Source organism: Leopardus geoffroyi, chromosome B1 (assembly GCF_018350155.1).
Source record: "Leopardus geoffroyi isolate Oge1 chromosome B1, O.geoffroyi_Oge1_pat1.0, whole genome shotgun sequence".
Taxonomy (NCBI): domain Eukaryota; kingdom Metazoa; phylum Chordata; class Mammalia; order Carnivora; family Felidae; genus Leopardus; species Leopardus geoffroyi.
Genome location: NC_059327.1, coordinates 35,215,052 through 35,230,748, shown reverse-complemented (window position 1 = coordinate 35,230,748; position 15,697 = coordinate 35,215,052). Strand labels below are relative to the sequence as shown.

At 36.9% G+C, this 15,697-nt stretch overlaps 1 protein-coding gene across 8 annotated transcripts in view; it reads left to right on the top strand.

The window, feature by feature from the left end:
- The window catches only part of PPP3CC (protein phosphatase 3 catalytic subunit gamma), a 100,553-nt gene that overhangs the window by 53,300 nt on the left and 31,556 nt on the right, over positions 1-15,697 (top strand). For all 8 annotated transcript variants that reach the window (XM_045457499.1, XM_045457485.1, XM_045457482.1 and 5 more), the window contains exons 5-6: positions 11,849-11,994; positions 13,409-13,548. In XM_045457499.1, coding sequence (XP_045313455.1) covers positions 11,849-11,994; positions 13,409-13,548 — 286 coding nt within the window. The remainder of the gene's footprint in view (positions 1-11,848; positions 11,995-13,408; positions 13,549-15,697) is intronic.

Here is a 15,697-nt window from a genome sequence, read left to right as displayed (position 1 = left end):
AACCAAATAAAGAAACTAATGGAACCCAAATGGTTTCTGTTGTTTATTTTCTGATAAGAACCAAGATTCTACCTTTTAAGACATTTATTTTGAAAATATCTTTTGTGGTTTCTCCCTATTATGTAATGTAATACATTTGGGATATTTGAAAACATAGAAAAGTCCAAAGAAGATAAAAGTTGTCCACAGTCACGCCACTTAAAAATAATAACTATTATCTCACTATTTGAGATATAGTCTTCTTTTCTGCATATATAAAAACCTATCATGAAATAGTTGAAATACATATGTATCTATACATATTTTCAAAAAAATTAGACTATTAAATGTACTGTTTAATAAATTGCTCTTTACATTTTATATAATAACTTTTTCTAATTAAATCATTAAGTACCATTAAATATCTTTGAACATGGTTTTAAAATGTTATTATAATATTTTAAAAGTATTTCATCTTATTGATGCACTATCATATATGTAGCCAATTTAGTAACAACTGTATGACATTTCTGTTGCTTCCAACTATAAATCATACTGTACTAGTAAAAAAAGCTTATTATTAAGGTAGAATTTTTTTGAAAGGCAAAACATTGCTAAACCATTTGAAAAAAAAAAACAAAAAAACTGGCACATTTCTTTGACCAGCACTCACAGTTGACTCTTAACATTCAGTGTGATGGTAACTAAATTGGGCTTGTTTGAGAGAACTTGCCCCAGGGCATTTGTGCTTATTGTTTCTTGTCTTCCCAGATAACTATCCTGTTTATATATAAGACCTACATCCTTACTTCATTCTTGTCATCTCCTCAGAGACTTTCTTCCCTGGTTCCTTTTTCTAAATTAAAGATCTCATCATTTTACTCTCATACCTTGTCTTTTTTTTAATGGTATCCATCAACGCCTGAAATTTATATATATATTTTTTTATATAAAATTTATATTCAAGGGGCATCTCGGTGGCTCAGTTGGTTAAGTGTCTGACTTCAGCTCAGGTCATGATCTTGTGGTTCACGAGTTCAAGCCCTACGTTGAACTAGGTGCTGACAGCTCAGAGCCTGGAGCCTGCTTAGGATTCTGTGTCTCCCTCTCTCTCTATCCCTCCCTCTCTTGCACTCTGTCTCTCTGTCTCTCTCTCTCTCAAAAATAAATAATCATTTAAAACTTTTTTATGTAGCATTCTTTAAAAAAATTAAATTTATATTTAAAAAATATATTTATTTGTTTGTTGTTTTTCTATCCTGCCGTAAGTTAAATTCCATGATGACATGTTTTATCCACTTATTTTTCCAGAATAGTATCTAATAACTCATTGGAGATGTTTATTTTTTTTTTTTTTATTAAAAAAAATTTTTTTTTCAACGTTTATTTATTTTTGGGACAGAGAGAGACAGAGCATGAACGGGGGAGGGGCAGAGAGAGAGGGAGACACAGAATTGGAAACAGGCTCCAGGCTCTGAGCCATCAGCCCAGAGCCCGACGCGGGGCTCGAACTCACGGACCGCGAGATCGTGACCTGGCTGAAGTCGGACGCTTAACCGACTGCGCCACCCAGGCGCCCCTCATTGGAGATGTTTAAAAATAGTGGTTGAATTAATTTGTTAAATGAATGATCATCTAGGATTTGTATCTTAGCACAAATTCTCAGAAGAGAATTACTAAGTCAGAGAGCATGAACATTTTAAAAGACTTTTTGATACATACTCTAAATAGCCCTCCAAAAAGATTATATATCAGTTTATATTTTAATGAAGTTGTATATTTTTATATAAGGTGAAAAGAAAATACTGAAATAAAAACCACAAAATTTTACCTTTTCTCATTCCTAAAATTTAGTATATTCTGTATAAAATAAGGAAGCTGAACTAAATTCTTGGATATTGTCTGGCTCTAAAATCTGCTTCTTTCCTCAAATAATAATAAATATATACAAATGTTTTAATGTCATATAACTGATAGTTTGATCGGATTTCACTTTGTGTCCTATTCCAATGATTATCTTGGAGGAATCTATTATAAAATATTTAAAGTTTTATTCCCCCCAAAATATTCAAAGTTGAAAAAAACTGATCCTGGGTGACTCACTCGGTTAAATGAGCGACTCTTGATTTCAGCTCAGGTCATGATCTCATAATTCATGCGTTTGAGCCCCACATCAGACTCCACTCAGTCGCTGTGCGGAGTCTGCTTGGCATTCTCTTTCTCTCTCCCTCTCTGCCCTTCCTGTGTACTCTCTCTCTCTCAAAATAAATAAATAAACTTAAAAAAAAAAACTTTTATTTAAAATTTTTTTTTTCAACGTTTATTTATTTTTGGGACAGAGAGAGACAGAGCATGAACGGGGGAGGGGCAGAGAGAGAGGGAGACACAGAATCGGAAACAGGCCCCAGGCTCTGAGCCATCAGCCCAGAGCCTGACGCGGGGCTCGAACTCACGGACCGCGAGATCGTGACCTGGCTGAAGTCGGACGCTTAACAGACTGCACCACCCAGGCGCCCCCCCCAAAAAAAACTTTTAAATTTGTTTTCTGAGACTCAAGAGTTTATCCAATCCTTGGCCCCAAAATCCCTTTAATTGATACAACTTGGTAGTGTTTCATATGCTCATATTAACTCTTGTTACCATAGCTTCCTACACTGAAGTTGACAGTTGTAATGATGGCCTTTCTCCTAGTAGATCCTGAAAGGAAAGGTCATTCTTATTACAAAAAATTTTAGAGAATGAACACTTAAAAAAAAAATTCCTCTGACAGAACAGTCAGCTACAAGTGGGCTTTTGCCCTACAGATCATTCCAGCCCTTGCGACTTATTAGAATAAACAGTTCAAATCAGTAGGTAATAACCAGGAAATTTTTTTTTAAAGTTAGATCTCTTGGTGAATGTTTAAATTGCTATAAAGTATTTGAACAGCAGTTTTGGAATTTCTGTAAAAATTTTTGACCCAGCAGTTTGGCTTCTAGGAATGTATCATGCAGATTATATAGGTGTTTTGTTTTTGGTTTTGGTTTTTTTTTGGATTGTATAGGTTTTTTAATGCTATATAACAAATTACCACAAATTTAGCTGTTTATTTATTTTTAAAGTTTATTTATTTATTTTTAAAGCTTATTTTGAGAGAGAGAGCATGGGGGAGGAGCAGAGAGAGGGAGAGGGAGAGGGAGAGAGAGAGAGAGAGAGAGAGAGAGAGAGAGAGAGAATATCCCAAGCAGGCTCCACACTGTCAGTGCAGGGCCTGATGTGGGGCTTGAACCTTAAACTGTGAGATCATGACCTGAGCCACAGCCAAGAGTCAGATGCTTAACCGACTGAGCCACCCAGGCGCCCCAGGCTTATTTATTTTTAAAAATTTATTTTGAGAGAGAGAGCGAGAGCACACATGCATACACACATATGCATGTGAGTGGGGGAGGGACAGAGAGAGAGGGAGAGAGAGAATCCCAAGCAGACTTGGTACTGTCAGCACAGAGCCAGATGTGGGCTTGATCTCACTGACTGTGAGATCATGACCTGAGCGGAAACCAAGAGTTGGACTCTTAGCCAACTGAGCCACCCAGGCGCCCTTGAGAGAGAGAGAGAGAATTTGAATATCAATAAGGGACTGCTTAAATAAGTGATAATATGTTTTAAAAAATGGAATACTAGGCAGCTATTGAAAGATCACCGTGGGCCTAGATGTGCTCCTTTGTAAATTAAAAATACATAATGTGTAGGGGCACACACACACACACACACACACACACACACACGAGGAATATATATAGAGAGAGAGAGCAGAAGAAATTGATAGCAGTGATTATCTGTGGGGAGTTGAGTCAGCAGGACTTGTATTTTTGATTTTGTATCTTCCTGTGGTGCTGCTGGAGTTGTGCTTCATCACCACCGTGTACTACTACTGTAAGAAACTTTTAAACTGGTAACTTCAAAACCACCTGGATGGGTGCCAAGCATTTAAGAGGCTTTTTAAAGACCCCAGATAATTGTCCTGCATGCAGCAGTTTAGCACACCTGCTCCAGAGGTTTGGAAAATATCTACTATTTTTCATTTGAGAACCACTTCACCAAATAGTTGAAAAATTGCAACTATTTTGTATTATTTTTCTAAGCCAAATATGGGGATATTACTCATTACACTTCTCTTTCTTTACCTGGGAAAATTAAATAATGCATATCAAGCAGTTGACAAAGGCCCTAGAATGATTAGTATTTAGCAATAGATAAGTAATAAGAAAGCTGCCTCAGGATGCCTCTGTTCTGAATTAAGGTTTAGGTTTTTTTAGGCAACATTTTATCTAGTTCTTCCTCTGTTTTATCAGAGTTCTTTTTTTGACTAGTATAAATTGGTTCAGACTATTTTTAGAAGATAGAACAATAGGTTTGGGAAACATTTTAAGTGTTCTCATTTTTTCACAGAATTTCTTATCTTCGGTTTTTATTTGCTTTTCACATGCTTTAAACCAGGTTTCTTTTCTTCTCTTACCTACAGACATACTCCTGTTTCATTCTAATGCTACATCTGAAATGTGAATAAGTCTTGGAACAAATACACAAATATAATTTCAAATTTTGTTCTTATAAGCAAGGAGCAGGTGTGCTGCTTTGCATGGATATTTTCAGTGATAAGCTGATCTCTCGTAAAGGGCCACCATGGCTTTTAGAATCAGCACCTTATAATTACTGCTAAGTGATGCTTAGTTCCAGATTGTGCAGCTGTAGTCTTGAGAGTATTTCTAAGGGAGTTAGAATATTTTGTAAGGGAGGAGTTGTTTTTTCCTTACATCAATTCTTTAAAAAACATTTTTTTTTAATGTTTATTTATTTTTGAGAGAGAGAGACAGAGTGCAAGTGGGAGAGGGGCAGAGAGAATGGGAGACACAGAATCCGAAGCAGGCTCCGGGCTCCAAGCTTTCAGCACAGAGCCCAACATGGGGCTTGAACTCACGAACCACGAGATCATGACCTGAGCTGTAGTTGAACGCTTAACTGACTGAGCCTCCCAGGTGCCCCTCTTACATCAATTTTTGAATTGCTTTATATTGCAGGGGTCTTTAAATATTCCTCTCAGGGTACCTGGGTGGCTCAGTCAGTCGGGTGACTGCCTCTTGATTTTACCTCAGTTCCTGGGATCGAGCCCCACATGGGGCTATGTGCTGGCAGCGTGGAGCTTGCTTGGGATTCTCTTCTCTCTCCCTGCCCTTCTCCCACTTGTGCTCTCTCTCAAAATAAATAAATATTTACAAAAAATAGGGGTGCCTTGGTGGCTTAGTCGGTTAAGTGTCTGACTCTTGATTTTGGCTCAAGTCAGGACCTTGGGGTTAGTGAGTTCAAGCACAGCATTAGGCTCTGCGCTGACAGTGCGAGCCTGCTTGGGACTCTCTCTACCTCTCTCTCTTCCCCTCTCCCACTTGTGCTGTCCCTCAAAAATTAAATAAACATTAAAAATAAAACAGTATTGTTATGACAGTTTATATTTTGGACAAGTTTTTTCTTTTTTAATAAACAAATATTGTTTGTCGTTATTACAGTATTATTTATAGTAGTAAGAGATGGGTGTGGTTAGATTGTGGTATATCCTTAAAGTGAAATTCTCTGTAGATATAAAAGAAATAATTACAAAGCTCTCCGTATAAAGATGTTCTCCAAAATGTGTTAAGTACAAAAAGTGAGTGCAAAGCAGTGTACATATGCTTCCATTTATGTAAAAAGCAAAAGGATGTTGAAAAGAGAATAAATGTACACATCTTGTGTGTTTGCATACAGTATCTTTGTAAAGACACCCAGAAAACTAGTAACACTAGTTGCCTTCAGGGAGTGGGTAGGAGGAGTAGGAGTAGGAGACAGCATATAATCTTTTGTGACTTTTGCTTTTGAACCATGTAAATGTAATTTTTTTTTTTTTAAATAATGAAAGCAAGTGAAAATCAAGACAAGTGTATAATCAGTGGCTAGACCAGGTCATGGTTTCTTACAAATAGTGCTGACTCTCAAAATTACTTTTTTAAAAATTTTTTTAAGATTTTATTTTTTTAAGTGGGGCTCGAACTCACAATCCTGAGATAAAGAGTCACATGCTCCACCAACTGAGCCAGCCAGAAGCCCCTCAAAATCACTTTAGAGAATATTGTTGAAATTTTGTTTTGTGAATGTTATATTATTGATACTAGTTAGAACTTGTATCATCTGTGTGATCCCTGTGACTGAGGTGCATTTTTCCTTTATTATAGAAATGATTGTTTTATGAGATGTAGCTTAAAATTTGTCATGAAAATAAAACACTGAGTCAACTAATTTAATGTTTGGGAATTACATATTTGGCTATTTAAATTCTCCTAGTAGATATTTCATTTCAAATAATGATTGGGAGGAGTATCACATGGTATTAAGAGCATAAGCAGGTTCAATTTCCAGTCCTGCCACTTACTAGCTTGCAACTTTGGGCAAGTAGGCCCAGTTCCTTCAGTTTTTTAAGGACGATACTAATAGCACTTGTTTCATAGGGTTTCTGTGAAGATAAAATAATTTTATTAGTTAACACTTACATAGTATCTGCTGTGTGCCAGACATTATCAAAGCATTTTACATATATGACATATAAGACTTCACAGCAGTCTTGTAACATAGATATGTATTGTTATTATGCCCATTTATAGATGAGGAAATCAAAGCACAAGGCATGAAGTAATTTGTGCTGAGTACGGCAGCTAGTAAGCCAAGGTTCAGATCAGGGCAGTCAGGTTCCAAACTCCATTTTCTTGACCACCATACTGTGTAGAACACATAGCTCCCTGGTGGCACAGATGAATTGTGAGCCTTCAACAAATTTCAATAATAAAGGTAATATAATAATAAATGTTACTATAAAAGTTATATATTCATTGGAGAAAATACAGATAAACGAAGTAAACAAAATATATAGATATCATCTTCAGTCTAACCCCTCAGAAAACAAATATGTTGGTATTTATATACCTATTCATATACTTTAAGAAAATAACATTTTGGGGCACTTGGGTGGCTCAGTCTGACTTTGGCTCAAATCATGATCTCGTGGGTTTGTGTGTTTGAGCCCCGCATTGGGCTCTGTGCTGACAGCTTGGAGCCTGGAGCCTGCTTCAGATTCTGTGTCTCCCTTTCTCTCTGCCCTTCCCTGCTGCTTGTGTGCATGCTCTCAGAAAAAAAAATGAATAAACTTAAAAAAAGTTTTTTTTAAAGAAAATAGCATTTTGTAAACTACTTTGGTCATGTGTTAATACAGCATTAACTCCTTTTTGCTTAATTTGATTCATCATCTCCTGGGTTTTTGAAAAAATTTTATCAAATTTTTTTATTTTAATTTCAGTATAGTTAACATGTAGCGTTATCTTAGTTTCATGTGTACAATATAGTGATTCAACAATTCTATACATTACTCAGTACTCATCATAAGTGTACTCTTTTTAAAAAATTTTTTAATGTTTGCTTATTTTTGAGAGAGAGAGAGGGAGAGAGAGACAGAGCCCGAGTCGGGGAGGGGCAGAGACACAGGGAGACACAGAATCTGAAGCAGGCTCCAGGCTCTGAGCTATCAACACACAGCCCTATGTGGGGCTTAAACCTATTTGCCATGAGATCATAACCTGAGCAGAAGTCAGACACCCAACCAACTGAGCCACCAGGAGTCCTGATAAGTCATAATCCCTTTATCTGTTTCACCCATCCCCCTATCCACCTCCCCTCTGGAAACCATCAGTTTGTTCTTTATGGTTAAGAGTCAGTTTCTTGGTTTGTTTCTCTGTCTCTCTCTCTTTTTTCTTTTGTTTCTTAAATTCCATATAAATGAAATCATATGATATTTCTTTCTCTGACTGACTTCTTTTACTTAGCATTATACTCTCTAGCTCCATCCATGTCATTGCAAATGGCAAGATTTCCTTATTTTTATGGCTGAATAATATTCGTGTGTGTGTGTGTGTGTGTGTGTGTGTGTGTGTGTGTATTACATCTTTATCCATCTGTTGATGGACACTTGGGCTGCTTCCATAATTTGGCTATTGTAAATAATGCTGCAGTAAATGTAAGAGTGAATGTATCCTTTCAAATTAGTGTTTTTGTATTCTTTGGGTAAATACCCAGTAGTGTGATAACTGGATCATGGAGTAGTTCAATTTTTAATTTTTTGAAGACCCTCCATACTGTGTTCCACAGTGGCTGCACCAGTTTGCATTCCCACCACCAGTGCACAAAGGTTACTTTTTCTTCACATCCTCACCAACACTTGTTTCTTGTGTAACCTCCTGTTTTAATGTACAAAATGGAGGTAAGATACTGTATTGCTTGCCATCTTTCTCTAGATTTGATATTCTTTTGGAAGTAAGCTAAGGAATTCTTATGAGTCATTCATAGAGGTTTCTCCAAAGAAGACCTACATACAGCCAAGAGACACATGAAAGATGCTCAACATCGCTAATCATCAGGGAAATGCAAATCAAAACCACAATGAGCTATATCACCTCACACTAGTCAGAATGGCTAGTATCAAAAAGACAAGAAATAGCAAGTGTTGGCAAAGGTGGGGAGATAAGGGAACCCTTGGATTCTGTTGATGGGAGTGTAAATCGGTGCAGCCAGTATGGAAAACACTATGGAGTTTCCTTAAAAAATTAAAAATAAAAGTATCATATGATCCAATATTTCTATCACTTAGATACTTACCCAAGGAAAACACAAACACTAATTTGAAAGATAAACGCAGGGGCGCCTGGGTGGCTCAGTCAGTTAAGCGTTCGACTTCGGCTCAGGTCATGATCTCACTGTCTGTGAGTTCGAGCCCTGCGTTGGGCTCTGTGCTGACAGCTTAGAGCCTGGAGCCTGTTTCAGATTCTGTGTCTCCCTCTCTCTCTGCCCCTCCCCTCTTCACGCTCTGTCTCTCTCTGTATCAAAAATAAAAATAAACATTAAAAAAAAAATTAAAAAAAAAAAGAAAGATAAATGCACCCCTATGTTTATTGTAGCATTATTTACAGTAGTCAAGATATGGAAGCAACACAAGTGTCCCTTGATAGATAAATATATAAAGAAGACAGACAGACAGACAGACAGACAGACACACACACACACATACACAGGAATATTACTCAGCCGTAAAAAAAAAAAGAATGAAATCTTGCCATTTGTTACAACATAGATGGACTTATAGGATATTATATTAAGTGAAATGAATCAGAGAATCAGACAGAGAAAGACAAATACCATGATTTCACTTATATGTGAAATCTGAAAAACAAAACAGAAACAAACAGACTCATTACATAGAACAAATCTGTAGCCAGAGGGGAAACAAATGGGAGAATGGACCAAATGGGTTAAGGTGATTAAGAGATACAAACTTCCAGTTAGAAAATAAATAAGTCACAAGGATGAAAAGTATAGCATAGAGCATATAGTCAATAATATTGTAATAACTATATGATGAAGATGACAACTAGTCTTATCATGGTGAACATTGCATAATGTGTAGAATTGTTGAATCACCCTGTTGTACGTCGGAAACTAATATGACATTGCATGTCAGCTGTACTTCAATTTTAAAAAATCCCTGCCTATATGCAAGCTTAAGACTCTTACAGAGGAATTTCTTTTCTTTTTTTTTTTTTAAGTTTATTTATTTTGAGAGAGAGAGAGCACACGTGCTCGCAGGAGTAAGGGGAGGGTCAGAGAGAAGAGAGGGAGAATCTCAAGCACGGAGAATCTTCGTGCTGTCACCGCAGAGGCCAGTGCGGGGCTTGATCCCACAAACTGCGAGATCATGACCGGAGCTGAAATCAAGAGTCATTCACTCAACTGACTGAGCCACGCAGGCTGCCCCTTACAAGGGAATTTCTTATTGACATTGACAACAGGGAACTCTGGCTACAAGGATTTTCAGGAGAAAAAGTCAATCACTAGCCACAAATGAAAGGATTTTTTGTTTGATTTTTTTTCTTACATAGCCTTTATGGCCAATATGAATCTACTTTCATAATAGCCAAAATTTAATAGTGTTCAAATAAAAAGAATATAAGGATGTAATTGTAAGGAGATGTAAAGATGCCTAAGATCTGGCTCCTATTAACTTGGTTGTCATAATAGAGTTAGCATATGTTGTGAAATAGATGATCTGAACTGCTGTCATGTAATAGAGAATGCTCTGAGAGTTTTTAAAGGAATCCACAAACTCCCTTAGTGTCCTCAAATCTTGACAATAAAGAGAAAAAATCTTCACATTCAAGGATAGAAAGCTTTATAACCTCAAATATGGTCTCTTGGTTTATACCTTCCCTTTAGGAATGTCTCTCCAGACATGTCTGTCAACCATGCATTGTACTCTGGCCCAAATTTAGACCATTACCCTTCACTTTATTCTCCCATGGCTTGCCACAACCAGGCGCTGATACTTAAATACAAGAAGGAAATACACAAATAATTATCAACTGCATAATCTAACTCGCTTGCTGTAGCTTTGTAGCTCTAGGTCCTGTAGGCTCTGTTTCATCTTCACAGAATCTTGGAAGAGAAGGAGCTCAGTTCTGTAGGGCTGCCTGCCTGTATGATCTTTGGCCTTCTCTACCAACATGCCCTTCCAAGCATGACTTGACTCTGAAATCCAAGGCCAAAGAAGAAGAAAATATTCCCTTTCTTTTTAAACTAAAGCCATCTTTCAGTTTCTCATCTGTTAGTTCATGATGGATTCTTTCTGGATAATTGTGGAGACCCTACCCTCTGCTCACTGGAGTATTTCCTTGTTCTTTAGCCCCAACATGACAACCACATCAAAATACAATTCATTAAGATGAGCATTTTTACATAAAATAGAATCAGGACAAAATTTACTTAAAGACTTTAAAAATCATGAGCAAAGATTATTGATATTTTATTGATTACTCTTTTTTTTTTAATTTAATGTTTATTTTTGAGAGAGAAAGAGACAGAACATGAGTAGGAGAGGGGCAGAGAAAGAATGGAGACACAGAATCCAAAGCAGGCTCCAGGCTCTGAGCTGTCAGCATAGAACCAGATGCTGGGCTCGAACTTGGGAATGGCGAGATCATGACCTAGGCCAATGTCGCAGACACCCAATCAACTGAGCCACCCAGGCTCCCCTTTTGTTGATTACTCTTAAAACATCAGTTTCCACTTGCATGTCTTCAGTACCCCCAAGGAGTCTTTTTAGACCCAACAAAATATTCAGGCTTACAGGACTGCCAGGGGCCCATACTGGCATTCATCTACTTAGGAGGATACAGTCCAGGAAGGGGCAGTGCTAGGCATCCCTTTTCAGTGGAGTAGTCCTCATAGGAGTGGGTATAGCAGTCCAAAGGTTTTCTCACTTTCACTTCTTCCTTCCCCAACCCCCTCCAAGTCACAGCTCAGGTGCAGGAAAACAACATCCACATTGTGCAGATCAGGGACCCACCATGGGTTAGAAGCCTCATATAATACAACTGCTAATATCTCCCATAGAAGCTTTATTGGTATAGATTCCAGGGTCCCCTAGGGACATACCTTGAGTCATCCCACTCAGAAGTTCAAAGCTATAGCTTCCCACCAGGTAATTGAGTGATTTTTACCATAAGCAATGTTGCCTAGTAACTCAGCTGACATTCACCTTATCAGGTTTCCAGGGCAAAAGAGATAGAAAGTTAATCCAAGGTCACACTTGTCTTTAAGGAGATTTTTTTTACCTTTTATCCACAACTTCTCAAGAGTATTTTTATAAAGATGACTGTGATTTCAAATTTGCCTGAAATAAATGGCTTTGAAGTAGCTTCATAATTTTGTGTCCTATAATGGTAAATTTTAGCTTTTCTTCCTTTGACTGTTTTTCCTTTTTTGATAGGTCGAATCAAATATTCTGAACAGGTGTATGATGCGTGTATGGAGACATTTGACTGTCTTCCTCTTGCTGCCCTCTTAAACCAGCAGTTTCTGTGTGTACATGGAGGGATGTCACCTGAAATTACTAGTTTAGATGACATTAGGAAAGTAAGTAATCTTTCATTAGTCTCATGGAGTATATATATCTTTAGTTCAGTTTTTTTGGTTTTTTGTTTTTTTGCAGTCAGCTAATATGCCTCCGTCTGAAAAATTTTAAATACTGATAATCAAAAGTAAGAAACTGGAAATCACCTACAATCTCATTATTGGGAGATAACTACTGATAATATTTTGCTATTCCAGAAAATTTCTGTAAATTTTAATGAAATCTGTACTTTTACCAAGTAGAAACATAACATATTTTGGGTACAGTCCTGAGACTTTAAATAAATTGTGTAGCAATACGAAAGGAAGGAAATCAGGATTCTAATCCCTGTCCTGCAGTCAATTGTGCAATCTTGACCAAATCCCTTAAGTCTTAGTCACATTTTCTTCTCTGGGAAATAAGGAAGTTAGAATGGATGGTCTGAGGACTTCCAGCTCTGAAATTTGTTGACATTGACATTTTAAATGATAGAGTTTAAGTTGCTATACTTGCGTGAGTTGATGATTATTATTTTCAGGACTTCAAAAAAAGATGATCAATCTTTTTTCACTTCTGTTGTTCTACATTACCATCTTCTTTTCTCTACCTTTGTATTCTTTTACCTGTCTATGTAGGTACTGAAAGTAAAGATTTTTCTGTTTATAAAACTTTTCTCTGAATTAAAGTTACTTTCCTCAGGGTAAGAGGGTGTGCCTATATCTCTGCTGCCTTATCATCTTTAAAATAACGAGAATTTCTCTTTTACATTGTAAGTCTTGAGTTTCGCAATTCTGAACCAACTGTATTAAAAAAACACTCTCCTTTCACTTAGTAGAAGTCCTCAGGTATTTTAGTTACTCATTTTGCCTTGGTTTTTACGCTGCTAACCAAAGCAGCAGTGACTAAAGGCTTTAAATTGATAACTTACATTGAAATGCCTCCACTGCATAGAATGGAAAGGATGAAAGTCCTTTACAAAATAAAACTAGAAATCTCCATTGGGATGAGGTAAAAAATGAACAGAACCATTGTAAAACGTTTGCTCCTTTGATGGTAACCTTAGCTTACCTAGGCAGTTGAAATGAAGACTTTCCATAGCCTTTCTCAATAATAGTATATCTCTATAGTGGTTGATTTCACATTCGAATTAAATGAGTACTGCTTTTAATATTAGGATGTAAAGCAGTCCTTTTCTTAGATGACAGAAATATTTATAAAAATTTATTTCAAGAAAATAATAAAAATTGTATATCCAAATTTGTTAAGTGTTTGTATTCTTCCTAAAGGAACAGTTCTTTAAGGTGCTTGCTGCTTTTTCCCCTAATACATTCTTGTGGGTGGGAGGTTTTTGGCTTTTGGGTTTTTGATGCATACCAGTTTCCAAAAGGTCTTTTGCTTTCATGATTTTTCTTCTTTTGGCTCTTGTGTATCTTCTAGTTAGACAGGTTTAAAGAACCTCCAGCCTTTGGGCCAGTGTGTGACCTGCTTTGGTCTGATCCCTCAGAGGATTATGGCAGTGAAAAGACCTTGGAGCACTATACCCACAACACTGTCCGAGGGTGCTCTTATTTTTACAGGTAAGCTAATCCTCAAAGTTGTAAAATTAGGAAAGGCAATTGCAATATGTTTCATCAAATTATTTTTAAGTATTTTATATCTTTAATTTGTATAGTATCGGACCTTCTGTTTAATTTTTTAATTAACAGAAGGCAGAAAACTCTTGTTTGTTTTGTGTTTTATATCTTAATTGGCATTATGCCCTCATATATGAATACCCTCATGATACTTAAGTGTAATATACTGAACATGACTGAACAGAGTATCTTGCAGTGCTTAAATGTTATTTTCAGACTCTAGATAATCTTGATTATTTGTTCCCAAACATCATTGATAAGCTTTTTTAAAAATAAAGGTTTGTTGACTCTTCCCCCAGAGATTCTGATTGAGTAGGTCTGAGACAGGAAAATCCTGTTATTTTTTTAAAAGCTCTCCAACTTCTGGAACCACTGCTATAGGCAAAGATATAAAAAGAACAGGACATTGTGAACTAAGCCCAGGACATTTCCTGGAAGTTGGCTGTTGTCTTAAATCTCACATGAGCTTTTATTGTGTTCTGCCGTTCAAAAATAGGGAGGTAGAGGGAGGTTTGAAGTCTAAATATTTTTAGTTCCAATATTTTACTGTGACAAGTAATGCATAAATGTAGTCCCCTAAAAAATCTGTTAATTGCCTAAGATAATATATTCATGAAGTGAAATCCACATACAAAAAGTAAAGAACTTCAAAATTGCCATAGTTTTAACATTTTTCTAAGAAACCTTGTTTTATTCCTTTTTGAGTCATTTAAATTTTGCTTCTCTTGGGGCACGTGGGTGGCTCAGTTGGTTAAGCGTCCAACTTCAGCTCAGGTCATGATCTCGTGGTTCATGAATTCGAGCCCCACATCGGGCTCTGTGCTCCCAGCTCAGAGCCTGGAGCCTGCTTCAGATTCTGTATCTCCCTCTCTCTCTGCCCCTCCACAACTCGTGCTCTGTCTCTCTGTCTCTGTCTCTGTCTCTCAAATATAAACATTAAAAAAATTTTTTTTTACTTCTCTTTACATTGCTTAAAATAAAGAGCATCATTTATTTTTTTATTGTTATTGTTTGTACAGTATAAACTGGTACAGTCTCCTTGGAGATCAGCTTGATAATATCTCTCAATTATAAATGTCCACCCAGGGCCTTTGAACCAGGAGTTCTCCTTCTAAAATGTAATCCTATAGCCATAAGTCAATCCTCGTTATTTATGAATTCTGAGCTGTAAATTTGCCTACTTGCTAAGAATTACTTGTAACTGCAAGGTCACCACTTAAACACTTTCGTGGTCATTCACAGACATGCACACATGCAGAGTGATGCAAAATTCGAGTCACCCCATGTGTGTTCCTAACTGAGGTTAACAAGGAGCTGCTCTGCCTTCTTTTTCCAGCTTTCATACTACAAGACTATCATTATACCATTCTTTCTGTGATCCATTTAGTGCAACATTTTTCACATTTTTGGTTGGCAATTTTGCTGTGTAAAATGGCCCCCAAGCATAGTGCTTAAGTGCTATCTCGTATTTCTATGTGTAAGAAGGCTGTGATGTGCCTTGCAGAGAAAATACGTGTATGTTATATAAACCTAATTCAGGAATGATTTGTGACATTGTTGTCCATGAGTTCCATGTTAATGAATCAACAGTATGTATTAAATAAGATGTCCTTAAACAGAAACACACATAAAACAAGGTTATGTATTGATTGATTAATGAAAATGTGACCAGAGGCTCCAGGACCCTATGTATTTTCTCTAGGAGCAGTGGTTCAGTTTTGACTAATTCCGTTTTTGCAACAACTTTATAGAACATAGCTACTGCAAATAACAAGAATCAACTATATAAATGTGCAAATGTGTAAAATGTATGTACAGCTGACCCTTGAACACGATGCATTTGAACTATGCAGGTCCACTTATACATGGATTTTTTTTTTAAGTTTAGTTATTTATTTTAAGAGAGAGAGGGAGGGTGAGAGGCAGAGAGAAAGGGAGAGAGAGAGAATCCCAAGCAGGTTCTACACTGTCATCACAGAGATCGTGACAGCCATGAGATTATGACCTGAGCTGAAATCAAGAGTCAGATGCTTAACCAACTGAGCCACCCAGGCGCCCCTACATGGATTCTTTATATAAATATAATACAGCA